General features: G+C 37.3%; 1 protein-coding gene and 1 long non-coding RNA gene across 4 annotated transcripts; one reads left to right on the forward strand and one right to left on the reverse strand.

Annotated features, from left to right (window-relative positions):
- Nucleotides 1-5,024: 5,024 nt before the first annotated feature.
- LOC108056332 (organic solute transporter alpha-like protein) lies at nucleotides 5,025-10,325 on the forward strand. 3 transcript variants are annotated; one of them, XM_017140078.3, is made up of 6 exons: nucleotides 5,025-5,150; nucleotides 8,341-8,672; nucleotides 9,166-9,578; nucleotides 9,636-9,766; nucleotides 9,827-10,017; nucleotides 10,130-10,325. In XM_017140078.3, the coding sequence occupies exons 2-6, from the start codon at nucleotides 8,549-8,551 to the stop codon at nucleotides 10,255-10,257; spliced, it is 987 nt and encodes a 328-aa protein (XP_016995567.1). In that variant the 5' UTR covers nucleotides 5,025-5,150; nucleotides 8,341-8,548; the 3' UTR covers nucleotides 10,258-10,325. The 3 variants fall into 3 exon arrangements, with proteins under 3 accessions (XP_016995567.1, XP_070071486.1, XP_070071487.1); XM_070215385.1 differs by having other exon boundaries at nucleotides 5,067-5,163; XM_070215386.1 differs by lacking the exon at nucleotides 5,025-5,150 and adding an exon at nucleotides 7,026-7,192.
- A 5,687-nt stretch (nucleotides 10,326-16,012) lies between these two features.
- Nucleotides 16,013-16,849, reverse strand: LOC123003000 (uncharacterized). The gene is made up of 3 exons (XR_006412341.2): nucleotides 16,751-16,849; nucleotides 16,309-16,415; nucleotides 16,013-16,248 (listed from the first exon to the last, which is right to left on the reverse strand). It is a non-coding gene; the product is annotated as an uncharacterized lncRNA (long non-coding RNA).
- Nucleotides 16,850-24,194: the final 7,345 nt, after the last annotated feature.

Here is a 24,194-nt window from a genome sequence, read left to right on the forward strand (position 1 = left end):
CCACACTGCGCCTCAAGTGGAGCGCACCATGCAAAAAAGGGCTGCCAGTGCGGGTCTCGGGTTTGGATACCCTCTATTCGAACAGGCTGAGGGGGTATTTTTGCTAGCCGGTCCCTTAAAATATTAATTGGTTATGAAGAGTTAAATGCTTCATCTTAACTTTCATGATAATATTCAAGTCCCAAATGCTTTACATTTAGTATTCGTTAATTTATTGTAGTTTAACTTTGATAATGCTTTATAATATTTTTAAATGGTGATTATTTATCTATTACAGAAAATAGTTATATGAACATCCACAAAAATTTTAGCTTGAACCTCACAAGGTAAATTGTCTACCTACCAGTGCGGGTCTCGGGTTTGGATACCCTCTATTCGAAGAGTCTGAGGGGGTATTTTTGCTAGCCGGTCCCTTAAAATATTAATTGGTTATGAAGAGTTAAATGCTTCATCTTAACTTTCATGATAATATTCAAGTCCCAAATGCTTTACATTTAGTATTCGTTAATTTATTGTAGTTTAACTTTGATAATGCTTTATAATATTTTTAAATGGTGATTATTTATCTATTACAGAAAATAGTTATATGAACATCCACAAAAATTTTAGCTTGAACCTCACAAGGTAAATTGTCTACCTAAATTTAAAGTCAAAATTAGTAGTAGTAAAGTTTATACCAGGTATCCCTAATTCGACTTAAGCCACTAAAGAGTAATTTCTTGATCTGAATGGGTTTCGGGTCTGCCGTTTGGGACAAAAAAATAAAACAAAACAAAATTTGTGGGGTGGTGGCGGGGGGCGGCAAAAGTGCAAGCAACGCAGAAAAGGACTTTGGCATCATTACAATTTGTTGATTTGCTTCGTTAAACAGCAAACAACACAGGCGAAAAGCGGAGGATGAAAGTGCGGACTGAAATTGAAACAACAGCGACAGTTGAATGAATCAGGAGAGCATAAAGACCCAAGAAATGAACGTTAAGTCAGCCCTGGGCCAGGCTTCTCATTCCCATCTCACTTTCAACGTCTTTTTGTGTTATTCAAATGGCGGCTGCATTGTTGCTTATTTGCGAAAAAACGAGCGCGAAAAAATGAGCAAAATAAGAAAACATAAAAAAACCCAAAGGCGGCAAATAAACAGTGGCGAGAAAATGAAAACCGACAAGAAAAAGCTGGCGAGGCGCTGAAATCGTGACGTCGCCTTCAAAGGCGTCGCCTCGGGTCCCAAAAAACTTTATATTTTCTTTAAGCAGCGAGGAGACTTGCTTGGCCGCTGGCCCCCTTTTTCAAAAGCTGCGAGGATTCACAGCAGGCGGATTCAAAGGAGCTGCCACGCTGGAGGATGCAGTGAGTCTTGCAGGTAAGAAATGGTGGCAAACAATCATCGCTGACAGCAAATAAGGAATTCAGCGCGGGTTTCCATGGGGTTTTCTAAGAAAGTCATGAGACTGCGGGAAGATTTGTTTTGCATATGCCACATTTTTTTGCAAAAGTAGTAGACACTAAAAATTTATGGAAATATTTTGTATTTTAAATTTTACTTTTTTTCAGAATGAGAAGCTCTATAAACTACTAAGAAGTACTCAGATCCATTTAAAATACCCTAATAACAAAACAAATAAAAAATATATAAATAAGCTAGGCACTCTCTGAGAAATTCTTGGAATTACTTTTGAGATAGACCTGTTTTGATTACGCTTAACATTGAAATGTATGCAAGGTTTAAATTGCTTTTCCAAGAACATTAACTTTGCGGCAATGCTTAACACATCTTTTACATCTTAAAAAAATTATTTAAATTAATCTTTCAGAACTATTATTGAAATAAACTTTAAGTCCGAAGTGACAAAAAATTTGTTTTTATTGTTTACAGTCATAACTTCCAAATTGTTCCATTAAATCACTTTGTAAACTTTTTTTCTGTTCTCCTGCCTTTTTTTACCCTGACCGCTTTCCGCTCTTTCCCTTTCGTCCTCCTCCTCTAATTGGCCTTATCACTTCTGACCCTCTTTACACAATTAGATTTATTTGCAAATTATAAGTGAAATTGCATGGCGGCCAGCCATCATAATTTCTTTTTATGAGCCACCGCCGCAGATTCTGCAATAAAAACTTACCAACTTGGCAGTTCGCATTCTGGGCATAATTTATTGCATAATTTTTGGGTTGAATAATTAGCATTTAATTTTAGATTGGTTACATAAAGTGCGAGCGAAAAGAGATAGCAAAAAAGGTTCATTGGACCGCTCATTAAATTAGTAAGCGGATGTGCCTTAGATTTACGTTTTTTGATATACCCACGCCTCGGGCTGTGTTTTGGACTCGAAGTCCACTTGGCTTAATGGCATTTCTAATGAGTTTAATTTGAATATCAAATTGTATGGGGAATTTTGTGTTTGACTGCTGGCTTCGATTAAAATAATCGCACCTACGGTTTTTCACTCGGGGGCGTGCAAATTATGAGTTGATTGATGCGCCATTAGAAACTTCATTCGTTTGCCATGATATCTGTGACTTATAGTCCCTGGGGTCAGTATCGAACACTGGAAAAAGTAATTATCCTCTGGTTAGACATGTTAATTGGTTTCTGGTGCGGAATCCATAAGTTCTGGACGTTCCAATAAGCTGATGGCATTTCTCTATACAAATTAGCTTTTAGCTTAAGTGCTCAGCGATGGCGATGAAAATTGGGTTGGCCAGACCGGAAGACAGGATTGCAATTTTCTCAATTGCACAGTGGTTGACAAAACATTAGAACTATGCAAAATATGATAAAAATAAAAGTTTTTCACTAATGAAAATAAAAGAAATTTTTTTTGTTTTCTTTATAGAAAGCTGAAAATTATAAAAAAATATTTTAACGATGTTTTTACAAATTTGTTATACCAAGTGTTTTTAGATTTTCGTTGTAATATCAATCAAATAAAAACACCTCTTAACGAGGTAAAAAACTAGTGACGACCGCACCTTCAACATACAAAAGTTCTGATATCAACATTTGTGACGAAAAATTATTACACTCGTCATTAAATAGACTTTCTAATATTTTCTCATTCGGCCCGCCCTAGCAAACTATTCCAGCCTCTTTCCCTTTACAGGCATTTTCTATTGCAGCGTGACGAATGAGAAAAGATTAGAAAGTCTATTTAATGACGAGTGTAATAATTTTTCGTCACAAATGTTGATATCAGAACTTTTGTATGTTGAAGGTGCGGTCGTCACTAGATTTTTACCTCGTTAAGAGGTGTTTTTATTTGATATCAGAAGTTTTTGTTTGTTTACATTTGCTCTCATAGGAGCTAATATATACATTTAAATTTAAATTGGTCAATCATAATTTTTAAACTATTGTATTTTAACAAATTAAGTTAAAAAGGCGTTGAAGTATTTCAAAATACCTTTTAAAGGAGGTATAGCACATGTCTGTACCTTTAGTAGTATAGAACTTACAAACTAACGAAATTTAGCTATTTTTAGCTTTTTCCCGCTAAAGTAGCGGCTTTTTCCAAAAGTCGTAGAGCAAAAGATTCCTATATGGAACTCTTAAGTGCAAATTTACAGATTCCATGACCCTAAAATACAGTTCGGATACCCTCCCACAAAACTCAATACTCAGGGAGCGTTAATTGTTCGAGCTGGCAAAAGTGGCTATTTTCGTATAAAAATAACTTTTAAACGTGACTTTTTACAGTAATGTGTTATATACCAAAATTTAAGGAATCTCAAGGGCTATACAGTTTAAAGTTTTCAAGAAAATCGTTAGAGCCGTTTTTGAGAAAAATAAAAAAAAGCTAAAAAAAAGTTTTAAAAAATTGTCTTTTGTTCATATCTTTTTAATTATTACATTTACACAAATTGCATATAGAAGGCGTTTATAGCATTTAAAAATACCTTTAAAACAAGATGCAGCACAAGTCTGTAGCTTTAGTAGTATAGAAGTTACGGTTTTCCGAATTTTAGCTATTTATAGCTGTTTTCCCGCTAAACTAGCGAGTTTTTCCAAAAGTGGTAGAACAAAAGTTTTTTATATCGATGGGATGAACGTCATATTAAATTTTCAAAACTTAAGAAACATGTTTTGGACAAACTGACAAACTGACAAACTGACAAACAGAATTACATTTTCATTTTGGGAAGAAGAAGGAAATCTTATTTTGGCTATAACTTTTGAACGGAGCGTCGGATTTTGACAAATGACCCCTCATTCGACGGGTATTTTCAAAAGGAATACAACTAAAACATTGCGAGGGGGCATTTATCCCCACCGGCCCCAACAGCTCCAAATTTCGAAATTTTCATTTTTTCACTTTCACCGCTCTCTCTCCGAAGCCAATTGATTTTCTTAAAGTCTTGGTATGCAATCCTTTAAGTTTTTGCAATACCTTTCGATTGGTGTATCATTCATTATGATCGGACCATCACACTAGATTTTCATTTCTTCGTGTATATATAGTAGTCGCCTTCGCACACTCTCCTGGTGCGCTTCGTCACTACATGGACTGCCGTCCATAGTGATTTAATTTCTGTAAAAGTACAATTGCATTACTTTTTTAATACATTTATTTTACTAATTTTTAAGAAACAAACTTCATAAAAGATACTGCTTAAGATAAACATTAACTACATTTTTAAATATTTAAATTTGAAATGTATGTATGTTTAATTGCTTGGTCCAATTTTCACTTTCAATTGTTGAAGTTTCCTTTTGCATTTCGCCACTCTTTGACCAACGTGTTAGCAGGACAAGCCTCTTTCTGAGCCACTTCAGTTGGCCAAAGCAAACGCTTTTTGATCGGCAAATAACCAACTTCCGCAATGAGCGAGTGTTAAGAAAACTTTTCCCAGCAGCAGCGTTTGAAATCGACAAATGACGATTAGCACATCGCGTCAGCAGGTATGCACGTATTGTTGTTATTGCTACCGCTATTTTCTGTTTTGGCCGAAACAAACACCAGCACATACATACACCCATATAGCCGTATTGCCGACATATAGCCCGTGGTCTGAGATGGTGAGATGGGCGCATTCACGTTCGTGATCGGCATGGGCACTACAATATTTTGAGTTTCATTTTCAGTTGTTGAACAGAGCGCGAGCGAATAAGACACACGCGGCTAAAAAAGTGCACAAAAAACAACAGAGAAAAGCGGAGAGTGAGTGAAAAGTGTAAGCAGCAAATAAAAATAGAGAAAAGTGCACAAATTAAACAAAAATCATTCAACCAATTGCAGTGCAATGTATTTTTATTGTTTATTGATTCTCCCCTTTAATGTGTTTAACTCGTGATCGACCCTTAACATTATACAACCCCATGCAACATGAACAACTGAACAGCCGTGTGAACATGTAATGAATAATTACTCTTTTCATTTGTTGATGCCGAAGCAATCAAAATGAATTAAAGACAAGTTGAAATGCATATGGTTTTAATTGAAATTCTGTAAACTATTCAATGAAGTGCAATGCCAAGGCTATTGGGTGAAGTGTGATGATGGTCAAGGTTACAAACAAGAAAACATAAAGAAGTCTGGTTGTCAAACCAATTCTATAACTCTTCGGTTCCGTGCTGTCAGTGTTTTGTCACATAATATTGTTGTCGTTTAATAAAGTGAATGAGAAATATTTAACTTATCTAACCGCCATCCGACATGCCATTAACAGACACAAAAGATATTAACTCAACCTAAATGAATTCTTCACGGGAAGTTTGTACTTCACACAAACGATTCCGCGTATTTACAAAATTGTTTTGGTTTAAAATATGTGATAATTGGGAGTTGAAACATCTTATCGTACAAGCAAAATAATTAAATTTTTATCTAGATAGCTGGCATTCCCGAATGTCTTGGCCTGACACGTTGTCTAATGAATTGCTATCTTTAGTGACTGTAGACGGGAAAATTCTTTGCATCCACAACTCACTTTGCGCAAATTCCTCTTGCGAATTTCAGCAGGGAAATGATTTGCTTTGTCGACCAGAAAACAAATTACATTTTGCGGTCTGAGTTCTGATTTTGATTTTGTCCCAGGCACTGCATCTGTATTTGCATTTGATTTTCGGTTATGGGTTCTGTTTTATTTTGGGTTTGCAAGCATTTTCCGCTCTGCTCAATTTGTTTGCATTGCGTAAGGTCGTGTATTTTGCCATTTATTTTGCAGCGTTTTGTCTCGCCAAGATATTTGAATTTGTTAAGCGCAAAAGCTCGGAAATATCTTGGTGAGGAGTCATGGCCGACCAAAAGAAGGCAGTCGGCTAAAAAGCAGTAAGAAAAAAAATGAATGAAGAGGAGCGCCTTATTCAAAATTGTTGCCACAAAAAAATGTGCCAACAGCAAAACTTTTTTCGTTTTTAGCCGATGTTTACATTTCATTTCGACAATTCACTGGTGCAATTTTTGAGAGAGTTATACAACTTTATTATTATTTTTACTACACGGTTTCGGGGCAAAAAAATATAATAAATTGAAGTGGTTATCCTCTGTCCGTTTATTATTTAATTTTTTAAACATAATGGTATAAAACAAAATGGAACATATTTAAAAGTAAACCTAACGAGTAATGAATATTTTCTCTTGGTATACAAAAACACAACTTTATTTACTCAGCTGACATTGAACTTTGCGACTGTAATCTTTATATTCGAACTTTCTGAAGAACATTTCTAAATAGGGTTCTGTTCTGCTCACTTAGCACGTTTAAACTACAGAGCTTAAAATATTTATTAATATTTGGACACTTTTATTTGCTGATTATAGCGTGCCAAATCCATTTGCAAAATGTTAAAAACCCACCCAAAAGTATATATATACTTTATGCTGATACTCGTATATAATATTTATGACGCTTATTTTCGCGGTTTGTTTTACGCACCTTAGAATGTGCTAAACAAAAAACGAATCCGCGAATTTTGTGCTAATTGCTGGAAAAAAATGATTTATGGCGGTTTTGTAAATTAATTATGGATGTGCTCTCTTTTCGCCAGCTGATGAAATTGGATCGTCAGATGGTGGATTGTGATCTATGGCTTGTCGACGATAAGACACGATTCTACTTCATTTCCACATCTCCGGATTACGTTGAAGTCTGAGTCTAAATTGAGGTCAGATCGCGGGGACTTTGACACGTTTTCGGAGCAGATCTGAAGGTCGTTGTTGGCGCTGCGAGATGTTGAATCATGTTTTCAGTGCGTTTACAGGTACTTTCAACATGGTATTGTATGCGTTATTACTGTGCAAAAATATAAAACCAGTTTGGAAATGGACAATAACAAAGAGCTTACATAACGCGCAGTGCAATGAGGCAAGCTACTCGTAAAATGTGTTTTAGTATGGCCGGTCTGTTACCTGCCTATGCTTTCGAAAACCAGTTTACTATTTGGAAGCCCAACTCGGTCTCTTTGTTTCCCAAAAAACTGGATGGACTCTCTTCAATCGCCTAAGGCTTAAGTCACGTGCTCGTCTCCTCAGACTTGTTATAAACATCTGGGCTATTTGGGACTTAAGTTTCAGTTACCGACTTAACGATGTTTATATGCTCTTTCAAAGTGCTAACTGAAATGGCATTTGTTTTGCAATTTTTAATTAGGTTTATTATAGGTTTTAAGGTAATGAGTGCAGAAAAATTAAGCAACACAAACTGAAACAATATTAAACTGGAATTTTGGCTAACCCAATATAAGTATACGTATTTAGTCACAAAAGTAATTAGTTTATAAAGAGTATTTGTTAATGTGTTAATCAAAAGGATTATCTTATCTCTTGCCTTCGTTTGTTTTTCAATGAATTATTCATACCCAACAGACGGGTAAATTTGGTGACTGTCTGTGTCAGTGTTCCGCAGTTTTGTATTTGAATATCGTCTACAAACTACGAATTATGTGCAGATCATTGTGAATTTTTTATTGGTTTGATTGGGTTTGCTGTCACGTGAGGGTTCGGATGCTCATATAAAAATCAAGCGAAACGCTTTACTCTTTTCAGTTGGCTTTGAACCTTCCAAGGTTAATAAAGGTCTTGGATAAGGATTCATGGGAGTATAGATGATGTAGAAGGCTTCAGGAAGAGATGTGTCATCGGAGTTTCTTTTCACCACTAATGAGTTAATTCTCTTCATGGGATCGTGATTGAGGGTATTAACACTTCGTCTAGACTTTTGTTTAGCATATATTAATTATAATATAATATTCATTACTTCAAACAAGCCGCGTCGAATTCAATCTAGTAAGGTGCATTGCCTCCATTGCTGACCAAATCAGTTACCAACCTAAAAATTCTGCACACTTTTCGCACTTTCACCTGACTCGGTTAATAACCCTTCTCTTTGCTTCCCCACTTTATTTGACAGCACCCACATTGCGAATATATAACAGCAAACGCAAACTCTTAGATACATTTATGAGTGCTAATAAAGTGTAAAGTCTGCTAACTGGCATAGTGTGAACAATGATAAAGATGTGAAGTGAAGTGCCGTAGCGTAAGCGAAGGAAAACCAGGAAGTATTGCACCAGCTTGCCCCAGTTTGAATTTATCACCTTAATTATAAAAGCCGCACAATGAATGCCACCGAGGACTACATATCGATGGACCCGACGGAACAGATTTCGCAGGTTTTGGATCTGCAGAAAAATGACACAAAGAGCCTTCGAACACACCCCACGGTGGAAGAGTATTATGAAAGTGAGTAAAAGATTTTCTTAAATAGTTTTAACTGGTTAAAAAAACGTAAAAAAACTGAAATTTGTTACTTTTTAACTAATCCTTGGCTTACTAAAATAGTATCTTGTTTACTAATTCTGTTGAATAGTTTACATACACCTATTTACCTTTTTAACTTGCATCTAAAGCTGCTAACTAAAAATATTAGCACCTATTGTAAAATTGGAACTACGAATTTTACACAAAAGGTATTCCAGATTTTTTAAAATTTTGTGCCTTTGCAAACATATTACAAAAACTAAAAATAAACAAATAAATTTATAAATCAATTGTTTTTTTAGTTAGATATAGTTTACAAATATACATACAAGAAATATCAAATAATAATTAGTAACAGTAGTCCTAAACTTAAGCACCTTTACTTATTGGTTGACTAACAAAAGTAGTTTGTGCTCCCGCCCGAAACCCAATCCTCTTTTCCCGACTAATTGGATTTTTGACAACTCACTTACAGACATGACTGCCTTCCTCAGCCTCGCCATCTTCATAGCCAGTCTGCTGACAATCCTTAACATCTGCATCTTCTCGACGACAGTCTCACGGCTTCGTCGTCACCTGAACAAGCCGCTCTTGAGGCCCTCGATTATGATGGTCGGCCTGTATCCGATTATCTCGGTGGCTGCCCTGGTTACCATTCTGGTGCCCTACTCCTGGTTCATCTGCCACACGGTGATGCACGTGATGTTCATGGTCGGCGGACCGGTGTTTCGAACCCTGCTCTTCCGTTACGTAAACTCGGAGCAGAATTTCGTGAAGGAGACGGGCGGCGAGACGGTGCAACTTAATACTCCACCGTGCTGCTGTTGCTGCCTCTGCTTGCCGTTGGTAATACCCACCAAGGCGAAGCTCTGCATCTCCAGATACATGGTATGTCCAGAAATAGCTTTTAAAACGAAACATTAGTTTATATTACATCGTTTCTAGGTCTGGCAAATGCCCTTCTGGCAGGGTTCCATCATGCTGGTGATGAACATCCTGTACTACAGGGACATTCAGCTTTACCACCAGGTCATGTACTTCTTCATCCCCTTCATCGTGTGCTCTATTGTCATGGGGTAATAACTTTATTTTATAGTATTAAATAATATTATTAATAAATATGTGTTCATAAATAGGGTTTGGTCCCTTCAAATCACCGTGAGGGCAATCACCAAGCTGCGCGGGGACTATCAGCTGAGGAAGAAGATGTTCTGCCTCCAATTGGTGGTGATGCTGTGCAAGCTGCAGTATTTGATCCTCTACGATCAGCTGGATGGCATCAAAATGGGTGGGGAGTATCCCATCAATCACACCATCTATAAGCAAAGTGAGTATCTTACTATTACATTCGTGGACTTTAGACATTTATATTAGCAATAACATTTATTATTGTACTGCTTTAGAAATTTGTCCATCTAATTTATTTTCGTCTTTTTCAGCTATTATTAACATCCTAATCCTAGTGGAAATGGTACTGGTGTCCATGATGGTTCAGAGTGCATATCGTACGCCCATTCAGGTTCAAATCGATGAGGTCAATAAGGAAAAGGAAGTAACTCGCATTTGAGAAAATCGGCGGATGATGGAGCTTTAGTAGAAAGTAGCTAAAAAATTGTGATAAATTTAATAAAGAAAATCTAGTTAAATTTATATTAAAATATTTTTTGACACCTAGTAAAAATGTAAGGGGTTATATAAAAATTGTAACAGCCAGAAAGACGTTATTTTTTCAAACAAAATGAAGTGTTGCCTGTAAATCAAACTTAAAAGCGAAATAATAGCGAACTAAATCTCACTCGACTAGCTGGCTTAACAAAAAGCGTCACAAATCATGTGTTTCCTGCTCAACATGGTCAGTACTTGGACTGGAAGAACCACCCATTCCTGACACTTTCACCCAAACCCACCCATCCTTTTTACCCATGCGTGTCGCGCTTAGCTCATAATTCTCCCTGCGGCCTTCCAGAGGGTCGAGATCCGTTTTACATTTTTCAACGGGCAAACAAAACGGCGGGGACTTAGGCCAAATGCCCAAGTGCCATAAAAATACAATAAATATAATATAAAATATCTTAACGAATACATCTTCCATTCTGTTTAGATAGCCTTTTTGGATAACTCAATTGCTGTCGCAGCGCTGCCATAGGCCAGATGACATAGCAACTCAGGCTTGAAAATGCTGAAAGAAAACGGGAGCAAAATTCAGGAGATGGGCAAAAATTATTATTGGGAGTGGCAGAATCTTGAGTTGGCGAAACATCAACAACAATTGTGTACTGCAAGGCGGTGCGTTGAAATTTATGATTTATTTGAAAAGAAAGTACATTGTGCTCTGCCCAAATAAATCACACTAAAGATGCTGGCAGCTCAGAAACCAAACGAAGTAGGAGGAGCAAAAGCGGCAGGAGATGCTTGTTTGGTGGGAGATGGACCGAGGCCGTCGGGCAATGAAAATCAAATATAGCACTAGGAGAGAAATGGAGATACCCTTTAAAGGGCAGGGGATTTTTAGGAACGCCCGTGTCAAAAACAATTTTGAATTCGGCCAGAATGTTAAAGTTACATTAAAGTTAAATTATTTAAATTGTTGCTTTAAAATGTATAAGTTTGTTAAATTATAATAAAAAGAACCGTCTGTATAATAGTAATATTTAAAGTTAATCCTGTAAGTCACTGCAAATATATGAGGGTATCAAAAGTATGTTTTAGTTGGGACAAAGGAAGTCGGACAGCGAGGGTTTGGAGCAGTCAAGTGCCACGGTCGGTCGTCGCTGGGCATGGTTATCTTATCGCTCTTTTATGATGTACACAACGCCGCAGAACGCCAGCTACGAGCAGCCCATGGCAGCCATGGTCCTGGGCCACCATTGGCACTCCTCCTCCACCACGACCTGCTCCTCATCCTCTGAGAAAAGCACTCTTGGCCCGGTCGAGATGTCGCTTTTTATGAAGACGCTTGTTTGCTCGGTTTGCCAGAGCTTCAGCTGCTATCCTGTTGGCTCCGACTTGGCTGAGGCAAGTAAATCAGATTAAGTATCCGCTGCTCATTTTGATGAGTTGTGGAGACGACCAGCCAACGAACCTTAGCGCCATTCATTGCGGACTCTTGATTTCGTATTATTCCCTTTTGCCGCATATGAGAAGTGAAAAGTCGCAAATAACATTTAAAGTTTAAAATTTAAAGTAAATTGTAAAAATATAGAATAATATTTTGCACAACATTTAAATCAAAGTAAAGTGATTCTTTTCTTAAAAAAAATGCAACAATAAATATGAAAGATTTCAAGTTTCAAAATAAAATATAATAATTAAACTTCTGAAGTATTAATTTCAAGCTATTGCTGTCATATGACCTGGAAATCTGTTATTAATGTTTCGAATCGACATAACATTTATGGAATAAAATACACCGCTATATCAGATTTATCTATTTGCCGTCTTAGCTTGAGAGGATTTCAAATTTAATGATTTATGACATTTATCTCTTAGGTATTTATCTGATAGCAAATCGATAAGCCTGAGGGTCGGCAACAGTATTTGGTTGAAACCGAACTTTGCCATTTTGATTTCGGTCCGAAACAACTTGAATATTATGAAGCACACTCTTCGGATGCATATAAAATTCATAAAGCTTTTGCGGAGGGGAAAGTTGTCGTGCTACAAAATTAAAGAAACCATTTTTATGTTTGCCACCCACTTGAAGTCGCTTTGTGTCTGCCATTGTCTACGCTTCTTGGCCATGTCCAAACACGTTAGGCCCTCCGTTTGGACGGTAAGAGGGATTGGGCTGAAAGCTGTCTGGGCCTCGCTGTCAGTCTGTGTCTTATGTCACTGTCCATTAGTCGCCATTCGAGGCCTTTAAGATCTGCCCGCTTTTACAGCACTTTTTAAATCCGAAAATGGACTGAATTTCACGACTACTTTATTGCGACAACACTTAGACAAATTAAATAATGCGCATACGCAATGCGGTGCCGCTGCTTAATTTTCTTAATAGAAATTATAACACAATATTTGTCATTCACAGGCAATTTAACAAATTCAAGTAGGAGCTCATCGCCCAGAATCTCATTTCTCATTCGCTTCCTTTGCCCCGATTCGGAATTTTCCCTTACTTTTGCTCCCCAGGAATTTTATGATTATTGACAGCCCCATTTTCGTTGACTCGACTTTGCTTTCCGCTTGTTTCTGAGCTTTTACTTCGCTTTATGCTGCTTTCTTTTTGCCTTTTGTTTAAGGAGAACCTGACCTGACTTCTGCGTGGACCATTTTGCTGGTGCTAAGTAAATAAGTTTTATGACGTTTCTTTTCTTACTTTTTGTCGTTGGTTTTGATGCCGCTCGCCTCGTAAAATCGCAACGTCTGCGCCTTATACTTGATTGATTTCCATGGGTGGAAGTTGACGCCTGATTTGCGCCACTTACTGATGGACGAACAAAAGGACCAATAAGGAGAATAATTCATAGGACGTAAGGCGCAAAGCCCTAACTCTTAGCATATGTAATAGCACTAGAGTTCGAGAGGGGACAAGAATAACAATAATTTGACCGCATGAATTTATACTTAGAAGTATTGCAGAAAATGTTCAGCTTATTTTTTAGTTTCTCATTTTCTATAATCAAATCCTGTACAAAATAAGTACCAGTGTGTGTCGAAATTATTCTCGCTTTCCAAAATGTAGGTATATACTTTTTTAACAATTTTTTTGCCTAAGTGATTTCTTATCAAATTAGGCAAATATACTTTTGGATAATTTAATTAAAAATTGGGCAGCCAACGTTGACTTTTCCGGTCCCAAGTCAGCAGGCCAAACATCCACACACACTTGAGCTTTCCGTAAGCCGAGAATTAATTAATGTTAAGCAGCGAAGAGTGAAGCGGCCATAAGGAAAATATTTGCGCATGTTCTGGCATAATTAAAAGGGTTTGCCAACTGCTCCCCGCTGTTTCTTTTTTTTTTTTGGTCAACAAACCCCAAAGAAAAACTTAAGAAAAATATGCCTAAGCACTTTCGGTTGAGTTTTGATTTTTTGTATCAAATTAGGAATAATACTTTACATCGTGACCGACAAGGAAAATTACCTGTAAAACGGAGAGATGGCTGAGTATGACAAATACGACTGATCTTGCCTTTAGATACGCGAAAACAAAAATTAGAATTTATTTTAATTAACTTTATTTTATAAAAAGAAACTACTAGATTAAAAGCAATGAAAATGTTATTGATAAAAGTGTATACAAAATAAAATTGGTTTAAGTTATTTGCTAGGTTTTTAATTTATTTTTTTTTGTTAAATTTTTGGTTCCTGCGATCCTTAAAAATACCATACTCCGACCTCCTCCGGCATACTTTCTGACCCGATTCCCCAAGACCCGAAACCATCGGAAAAATGTCCAGAAACAGCTCAGCTTTAACGAGTATCCTGCTGGTCCAGCGGTCGTCTGGGAGTCGCAGCCTTATGCTGAGCACTCAGTTTAACAATGGCAAACAAGTAAAACGCTACGAAATCCGCTTAAAGAGCATTTGTATGTAATGGCAAGAAAACGAGCAAAAAAAAAAAGAGAGAGAAAAGCAACAGCATCCAGGCTGCATTGCCATGCTCGAGTTTTCCGTTTTTTGTTGTTTTTCTTACACCTCGGCATGCCTCCATTAGGGGATTTTGCATAAGTGACAAGGCTGGCAGAGGCCCCCGACTTTCCCGGCTTTGGCTCCACCCCTTGGCTCCGCCGCCCCCATCAGCATATGTGTCTCAGTGTGAGTGGCTCGGATAAAGCCGGGCTAATGCAGCACACAGAGACAGGCATAAGGCGCTGGTAACACGACACGCTTGTCAAATGCTCCCCTGCCGAGGTCGATGGACATGGCCAGAGATACGGGAGCACTGAGAAAAACTATAGCCAGTTGAATGATTTTTTATTTGTTAAAATTAAGTGACTTTGGGAAATGGTGCCAATGCAAATTATCATAAAAATTATTTAAAAAGTGTTTTTTTTTTATTGTTTATTTATTTATAAATGTGAGGATTTTATCAAACTCAAGGTCATAGTTGGTTATAAATAACTCATTAATTTAGCATTTCAACACACTTGCACTCGCTGAGGAGTGAACCTCGGGCTTTTATCGTAAACAACTATTTTATAATTTCAGTATTTTCTAATATTTTTTAAATATTAATTGTAAGTGCACACGAATAAAGCTTGATTAATTTAAAAATTAAAGCATTTGTATTTCTAATTTTCTTTTGTGTACAAATATACGGACTCAGCTCTGACGTAGCTCAATTGCATTAAGGCGTTGGGGAAAGTCGCAGCATCAGCAGAAACTACACTCATAGAAATTTTCCGGTAAAATCGCCCTAAAAACAAGGAAAATCGCCCTAAAACGGGGGTCAATGGCGACTAGGCAACAAAATTAGGGCAAATTGCCCTAAAAATACGGGTGAATTTGTCATACATTTAGGGCGATTTTTCGTAGATCTAGGGCGATTTTTCTATTTTCACAGGTAATTGCCATAAAAATAAGAAATGAGACCCTTAAACTAAAGGCAGTTTCCTTTAAATCCAGGGCGATTTTTCTGGACTTATAGGCGAATTGCCCTGGAAATCGGAAAAAATACCTTTAAACTAAAGGCAGTTTTTTATAAATCTAGGGTGCTTTTCTGGATTTTTGGGCGAATTGCCCTAGAAATAAGGAAAAATATCCTAAAACTAAAGGCAGATTTTCATAAATCTAGGGCGTTTTCTCTGGATTTATAGGCGAATTGCCCTAAAACATGCAAAATGCTCCCCAAAATTTCACGGCCATTTTTCATAAATAAAAATACGATTTCATTATATTTTTTTTGTTTTTTTTTTATATTTTTGTTTGTTGTTATTTACACAATTTCTAATTATATACATTTACATACTACTACTTATTCTACTTATTCTTATTGCTAAAAGAATTACATCGATCTTAAAAATAATGTTTTGGCTTAATGTATTTTTTGGTCTTTAGGTTTTTTTAAGGTTTATTACAATAAGTACTGATTATCAAATTTTACTTCTAATTGAATGCATAGAAATAATATTTTTTTTTGGAATGAACAGATTGTTTCTTTAAAATAGTTACAGTTTTAAGGTTTTATAATCCTTCAAGAGTTCGGATAAAGCTTTACCTTTCTTATCAGACTCCAAATGAATTTCATAAAACATTTTTTTAATAAATGTCGTGGTTTAAAACAGAAAATATTTTGAAGCACACATCAATACTTTTCAATAAGGTTCGCATTCTATAAAAAAACCTCTGATAGGTAAACTGGAAATTCACCAAGGTCAAAAAGGGCTTGTTCCCACGTTGCAGCTGAATGGTTGCAGTTTCGGCTTTCCGGATTAGCAATTTTCCGTCAATGCCTTTAGATGTGTTTGCAGTTCCCCAACAGTAGCCTTCCAAACAAAGAAACGGCTTCGCGGGTCCGCAATGGTGTTCTTCGCGTTCATGCTCCCGCCGTCCTTTTTTGTCATTGCTGTCGCACCAACATTGAATGTATCGCAAGCCAAATTAAAGTTGATTGTATCTCTATTAAATAAAAACAGTCTATTTATTGAATGAGAAAAGAAAAAGAGAAAAAGCACATACCTTCAGCGTGGCTTTCCAAAGATTTGAGCAGTTTTATTCCCTTACTTTCGCTTTTAAAAAGTGCGAAAAGTGGTTTGCGGAAGCTGGATCTCAAAGACGTTCTCAATCTAAAACAAGAAAAAAAATTGTTAGAAATTAATATAAAAATGCACTACTAACAGTCAGAATTTTCAGAATTTTAGCCTGCGATTGCGTTTGCTGCTACTTCTGGAAAAAAAGAAGCAACAAAAGCAAATTTCAGTTACTGACGAAATGACGCAATAGAAATTTGGGGTTATGTTGGCATATGCACTTGTGAATGCGGTTTGTCGGGTGCATAAATACAGATTTCTGGTAGATATATATATGTACACAAGTGTGTATTCTGTTGCATCATCTTTTTACCTCAAGCATTATTTACATATACACATACATATATGTATACTCTTATTAATGTTCTTACTTTGTTCTGCCACACTTCCAAAACTCTACATCTGGACCGCTGCTTCCAGTCAAATCTTTTTAAGTTTCAGCTGCATTTTCCCCTGTTACAGATATGTAAATTCAATTAGTTGTTAATATCCAAATTGCACAATTATATATGTATGTACTCACCAGAAAACTGAGAAAGAATCGCCTCCCAAGTCCTTTAATAGCGTTTACATTTTTCACTTTTTCACAAACAAAAGGTTTCATACAAACACGTCTTTTACTGCCAAGCGCCCGAAAAATTATGACAAAGTCTAGACAACGCAACTCTTTCTACCCCCCTTGCCACTGCAACGGACGAAAAGTAGCGAAGAAGAAGAAAAAGGGTGGACTTTTCTAAAGTCAAATGCGCTCAGCATCAAAATTCATAGAAAAAGGTCCGCCCTAATATACACACACATTCACTTGTTTTGACCTGCCAACCACACACACATACACACATATTACATGTGTATCCATTAATTGCGTCTTAGAATTTCGTTTGACTCTTCCTTGTTTTTAGGGCAATTTCAGAACATATTTTTGGTTATTTTGTTCTGCGTTTTAGGGCGATTTTGCCCTAAAAAGAAGGAATTACTTTTGGAGTCGACTCATAAAAATTCGCCCTAAAAAACAGGGCAAATTTGGCGTTTTGGAAAAACTAACCCTAAAAAATATTTTCCATGGCGATTTTTCGTATATTTAGGGCTAGCCACCCGTATAATAAGAACATTTTTCGTAGTTTTAGGGCGACCTTGGTTTTAGGGCGACTTTTCTAGTATTTAGGTAAAAATTTCTATGAGTATACTTTAATTGAATGGAGACGCCAGTGGGACCTTCCGCCTCCATAGCAACGATTGTTCGGACTGTGGACTGTGATTGGATAAATGATTAAGTAGTTTGCAATTAAACCAACGGAAACTTCTTTTCGCTGAAGTTAATAAGTTTTTGGATTTAATTGAGTAAACTAAGTGGACGTTTTTGGCAGTAAAAGCGAGTTGATATACGATTTTAAATTTGGTTAGAAAAATTTATTTTATCTATTTTGTAGGTCGTAAAAAAAAGGAATAACACGTTTATTATCGATATATACCAAAAGATAAAACATAAAATAATTTAAAAATCTTAAATTATAGCCGAAATGTATTTATAAATTAATTTTTTAGTCCAATAATAATTATTATTTATTACAATTAAGATTGGGTGTTAGAATATAATTCTTCAGTAGGCTTCGAAATTAAATGTATTCAGAACAACATTCTTTAGCCGTATATTCTAAATCAATTTACTTAATCACAACCCTTGGGAGACTCCTTCCTGACCAACTGGTTCCGCTTATGTGATTACGTTTACTATTAGTGAAATGAGCCGATCCGACCAAGTCTCCTTGTTTTTCCCACCTTGGCCAGCGAGGCCAACACGTCGGTCTGAATACAGTATATTGGGAGTAATAAACCATCAGTCAACGGCCCGGAACGGCGAAGAAATAAACACGGGATGAATAAATAGATTGGAGGCACTGGCGACTGACCAACTCGAGGCCAGTGCCACTTTCGAGGTGTTTGCCAAGTCCTCCAGCTTTCCTCCCCCAGTCTGATGTCCTGGAGCGCAGCTGATCAAGGCTAATCAATTAAGTTCCACAAAAGCAATTTATTACAATACCTTGGTGAGCGAAAAGAACGCTGTGTAATCGATGGAAAAGGTTGTTGGCCAAGCAAACATATGGCCAAGCAAACTACATATTTAATCACAGTACAGGGGGTTCACGAGAAAGGTTCTATAACTTAATCAATAAATTACAAAAACAATAAAAACCATTATTAAACAATGCCTTTTTATTTGTTTTTCAAAGTATTTACAGATTTCTTTAAATTTATTTATTAAAATTTAAACTATATTAATTTTGATATCACAAAACAGCAAATGTTTTGTATTAAATACATAAACCTTAAACACTTATTTTCTTGGTTAATTCTAATCAATCTTAATGAATAATTAAATCGGTAACCTTTAAAGAATTCATAAGGGTAGCTTTTACACCAGAGATTTAAGATTCAACTGGCCAATTTGGCTAACCCTTTCGAATGAAAGCCATTCCAGCTAGCCGCAGTCTGATGAAGACCATTGAGTTTCATGTGACCACAAAACTTTCGCTTTGGCGGCGACTGCGAGGACACAATTGCCAGTTGAAGTGCGCAACATGGCCATAAAAATTTAAAACTACAAAAAGAGACCACGAGAAACGGGGCTGGAGTGGAGTGGCGATGTGGAATGCCATTAAAGCACTCGAGGATGCGGCGCGTGTGCTCCGAGATCAGCATCATTAACACTATTTTCCCTAGGCGGTGCTTCAAAATGACGACGCCGAGGGGTTTCGGTGGGTTATGGTGGGCTATGGTGGGATGGCGTTGCCTGGAGTTCACCCGACGATGACACTGACAACTGGCTTCTAGTCAAGTCGAGTTTAGCTTAGTTTAGCTTGCCACAATCATTACGAACACTTAAGAACCCGCCCCCAGGACGTTCCTAGCTCAGCTCTGTTTTTGACACTGGTGTGGGGATTTCTGGGGATTTTTCGGGGTGGGGAAAACACTCCAAAAAATGGGGGATAGCCACAGTGGCACACACCATATGCCAACGTACTTCCATACACTTGCCAGTGGTTGGTGGAAGTGCCTGGGAAGTGGTTGAGTGTTTGCCCAGAGAGGCAGACATCAAGTAGTTGCCTCGTCCTGACAGTGAGGCCAAATAGAAATCCATTTAATTTTCAAATAGTGAAATGTTTACCCACGCACACGCATGCTGGGAAATGTCCTGAATGCGGTATCCTTTCACAGTCCCAGCAACATTCCCTTCCATAATGGTAAATGGTAAATTCAGCACTCGCCTTTTATTTATGCAAAGGTGGTCCCCATTGTTCGCATTGTTTGCCGGACATAACTTGCATTCCCCTGGTGTTCTGCGGAACCCAAACTCAAATGCAGGGCCATGAAAGACAGTGGGAGGGTGGTGAAAATGATGGGGCACTCGTATCCATAAATGAATAAATGAAAGCTCAGGAAACAGGCGACTCAGCCTTGGAAGAAGGTGTTGAAAGGGGTATTGTGCTGAAGAAATAGTGCAAGGAGAACTTTAATTAAACAACATTGAAAATGGAATTTCAGGATAAGTTGAGAAAGGCTGAAGACTTGAGAAAAGAGTGTATGCGTTCGTCACAGCGACTTAAATATAAAGATTAAGTCATTAAAGCAGGCAGAAAAGAATATTTCTCCTTTATAAAGAATCGTTAGAGCTATTAAATTTTAAGGAAATGTTCAATCCAAATTCAGAATTTGTTTTCTTTCTAGATTTTAACTTTGAAAGGTTTCTATAAAAGAAAACCTTCGCGAAGAAATATCATGATAATAATGGGAACTCATTTTGAGACCATTAAGAAAAATTCTAAACATTTCCCAATGAATCACTCACATAGTATTGAATAAAAAGTCATTTAATCGGCTGGCTAAAATACTGACTTTAAAAATGTTTTAAGTTATTTTTTCAGGAATAAATTGTATAAAGTATACAAAATAATGCCTAATGAGTATGAGTATGCCTAATGTAATGAGTATTCCTTAATTTTTGTTTTATTCATACCAGACTTTTGAAATATTACCTATTTTTAAAGTAGTCCCATCTTCAAGTGCTGTCTTTGGGTAATTTAAATCTTAAATCGTTAAGATTACGAGCTTTGGAATGGCTAATCGATTTACATATCTGGCCCCAGCAGCCTCGTTAATTATGGGCGTTAATTCAAAGATCAGGACCCCGATTCCCGCATACCCGAGGGCCTACAAGGTTGGATTTCCAATTGCATTATGGCCAATCCAATTTCACAGACTCGGGACAGGGGCTTCTGCGAAAAGGGGTAGGGGGAGCGAATGAGAATGAGCTCAGTAGTTCAGGTAGGGTTTGTGTGCGTGGGTGTATATTGGTGTGCTTATTTTGCATAATTGACTGTAAATGGAAGCCGCCGAAGTGTGGCTGTGTGCGTCTGCTTGCGGTTGTGTAATTGGCATACGGCCTATCAGGCCGGCCACGGTGCGTATGGGTAATGCTTTCGAGGTTTTAAACATCGCTAATTGCACAGCGAAATGGAGAAAGTAATAAACGAAGTGGGCGGCGGGGCAAAGAACGCAATTTTCGAGGGACTGTCATATCCACAAAATTCCGAGCACATTAGCAAACAACTTTGGGGTAAAGTACCCACAACAACGGCGCATAAAATCATATTAATGGCCGTAGAAAAAAGGCGCCAACCGAATTGTCTCGGGCACTGAGCTACAATATATTGAAATGTGTTCATTTAAACCTAATTATTAAAATATTTAAAAGAAATCATAATAAAGAGAACTTAGTTAGGCAAGGCCCATAACTTTTTTTCAAGAACAGAATTCCTAATAACAGGTGAATTATAAAAATACTTTAATAATATTTGTGAAAAGATTTCGATCGATATATAAAATTAACAGTATAGTTTAAATGCAAGCTAAGTTAGTTTAATATTGGTTCTTAAATTTGATTGCGATTTCCCTGCTGTCCAGTGTAATGTGCGTTTGCCAAAATAAACACAAACACATGACAAATGGAATGGTCCGCTTGTATGCCTAACAATTCCACTCTCGCACACACACACACTCGCCCTGTTTACACCGACACACGCCCCCTTCCACGCCCACCATCTTAGTCCTAAAGGTCAGTGCTTGTTGTTTTTGCTCTTGGCATTTTTGGGTTTTTGGTTTTAGTGGCATTCGCTGTTGGCCGTTTCTTTGCGGGTGTCAATGTCGAACAGGACTTGGTGGGCGGTGGGTGGTAGTAGGTACCCCGCCCACATCAACGCACACACACTCGCACACACGTAGCGCATACGTGTCGGACTGATTGCACATAAATTTTGGGGGGAGCACAAATGCTTCTCGAATTTCTTCCCTTCGATTTTTGGGGATGTGGGCGGTTTGCCCCGTTAATACAACGCATTTTGTTTACAACTTTTCACTTTCTGATTTCAGCTTTCTGTTTTTATTTGCCTTTCAGCTTGCAGCTCAACATTTTCGTTGGCCAAGGAATTTTCCTATTTTACGTGTTTTCCTTTCGCCTTCTGTTTGTTTATTTATTTGTTTCTTTATTTGCAGTTCCTGGAATTTATTTGTAAAGCTCTTTGGTTATTCATTTGACATTTGGCGTCAATGGATATTCGCATTGAGCCAAGTGGCAGCTGAGCCCGAAAAAGTACACCGAAAGAAAAAGTTAATTGGAACAATTTGAAAGAAATATCAAGTTATATCAGCAATAGGAAATTATTTGGATAGCTTGGAAAATAAATTTACGGACTATTTTTATTTATTTAAAAATTTAAACAAAAACATTAATTTTCAGAAAGCATTACTTTTTCATTGTGTAAGCCCCAAAAATTATACTTGCTTTCAAATTTTCATAAATAAATACGTAAAAGTAAAGGAATTTTCCTTTTACAGTGGCACGGTTTGGCAAAACCCCAACTGAAATCAATCTTAAATGCAACCCATTAATGTCACTTAAACTGCCTTTCACACATTCGCACATCCACATACATTCACATCAGTTTGATTTACTATTGCACAATTTTAATTACGTGGCAACGAGGCCTTAATACGTCGCATATATCAAGTGGGTACCGTATTGCAATTAATTTATGCCAAACGGCAGCCGAAGTAATTGCACCAAATTGACATAGGTACATGCGGTTTACTGGGAGTAGGAGAAACGCACCCTCCGCGGGAACCGGAGAACCAGAGAACCAGGATTTCGAGGAGTCGAGAGACATTATGCATGACTTGCTGATGGCCGAAAGCTAAGCACCCGGCAATCCATCCATATTGAAATAGAGCCAACTGGGCCACAGCCATTAGTCGCCTGCATATGCGGCAGCAACTAGCTACTCGGAGGCACGTGCTCACCGACAAGTAGGGATTGCAAGGATTGCAAGGATACATGCCGCACAGAGCCACCCGCCAGCCCAGATACTTAGGCACATGCCAAGTGCAAGGCTGCCACTCACACATCAATGTCCCGGCCGAGTTGAATTACAAATGAGCCCTTGTCGAGACTCTGCCAATGTCCTCTCCACATCACGAGTGAGAGGCTCCTGAGGTTTATCATTGTTTGGCTATTGCCATTGAGTGCAGGAATCCGGAAACAACACAGAAAGAAAATAAATGGGTTTTCTAATACAGCTTGAAAATTATCGGTATTTTCACTACATCGACTCGATAAAAACGGTGAATTCAAGGTAAAAAACATATTAAATATCGAGAAATAGCAAACTGTCGATATTTTTTAAGCTCTATTTTCTATATTCTCGTTATACAGATTTCCAATCTCTTGAGGTTTAAAAAAACACACATAGGGCTGTCTAAAATTATGCAGTTAATTTTCACAGCAAACTTACAGAGATGTTTAAGATTTTATATTTGATTCAAAATAATTAAATTAAATTAATAAATTATTTAGTAATGAGTTTAAAATTCCGAAATCTAATTTTTAAAAAAGTTTTCCACTGCTTCAAGCTACTTAGCGACGTTCAAATATTGATACAAAATTTGTTAAAATTTCGTTTTTCAGTAGTTCAGGGGTCTGCTGCCACGTGGATGGCAAAGTTCTCGACATTGACAGTGCAACATAAATATCAAATATCCGTCGCCGTCGAAAGCAAAAGTTTTCAAAGTTTCGTTGAGCTTCCCTCCGCTGGTTTGTGAGCTGCATTATTGCTGCTTTTTATCTGAGCCCAAGCAGACACTGGAATTCCCATTTTCTACCCTGTGTCGCATGCATAATTAATAATTTTCTGCAATATTAATCGCTGTGCTCCCTTCAGTGCAATTCTTTTGTCGGATAGTATGTCTTTTGTTTGGCAGAGAAAGTGACAATCAATGAAAGTGTTCGCCCAGCCTGTGAATAAGGCTCGTTTGGTCCATGAAGTAATTGTTTTTAAAATAATAATTTACCAGTGAAATTTTCTGAAAATGTAAAATATAAAACTTTCAGGTAAGCCTCCATAATTTTATTCTTAGCAAGCGGTAGAAATTGCTTCTTTGAATCTACTTTGTACTAAGTCCAATAAATTTCGGCAAAAGTTGCCTCCATATGGCCAGACTCCCCCAAACCAATCCCGTCACTTGCTTAACCATTTTTCAATAAATAAAACCCTCGAAAACAGGAACGAACAAATTTGCATATTTATTTGACTTGTTTTTGTTGCCATTCATCGCCGTTTTGTGCGCGTAACTCAAGACGGAAAAACCAAATTAAAAAGTAATTTGAAAACCTTTAAACGCAAACGAAAGTAAATTATGCAAACATTATGGTTGAGGGTCCTCCCAAACAGAGCGACAAAAACCAAACGGGAGGGAACAAGGACACGT

This window comes from Drosophila takahashii, chromosome 3L (genome assembly GCF_030179915.1).
Source record: "Drosophila takahashii strain IR98-3 E-12201 chromosome 3L, DtakHiC1v2, whole genome shotgun sequence".
Classification (NCBI taxonomy): Eukaryota; Metazoa; Arthropoda; class Insecta; order Diptera; family Drosophilidae; genus Drosophila; species Drosophila takahashii.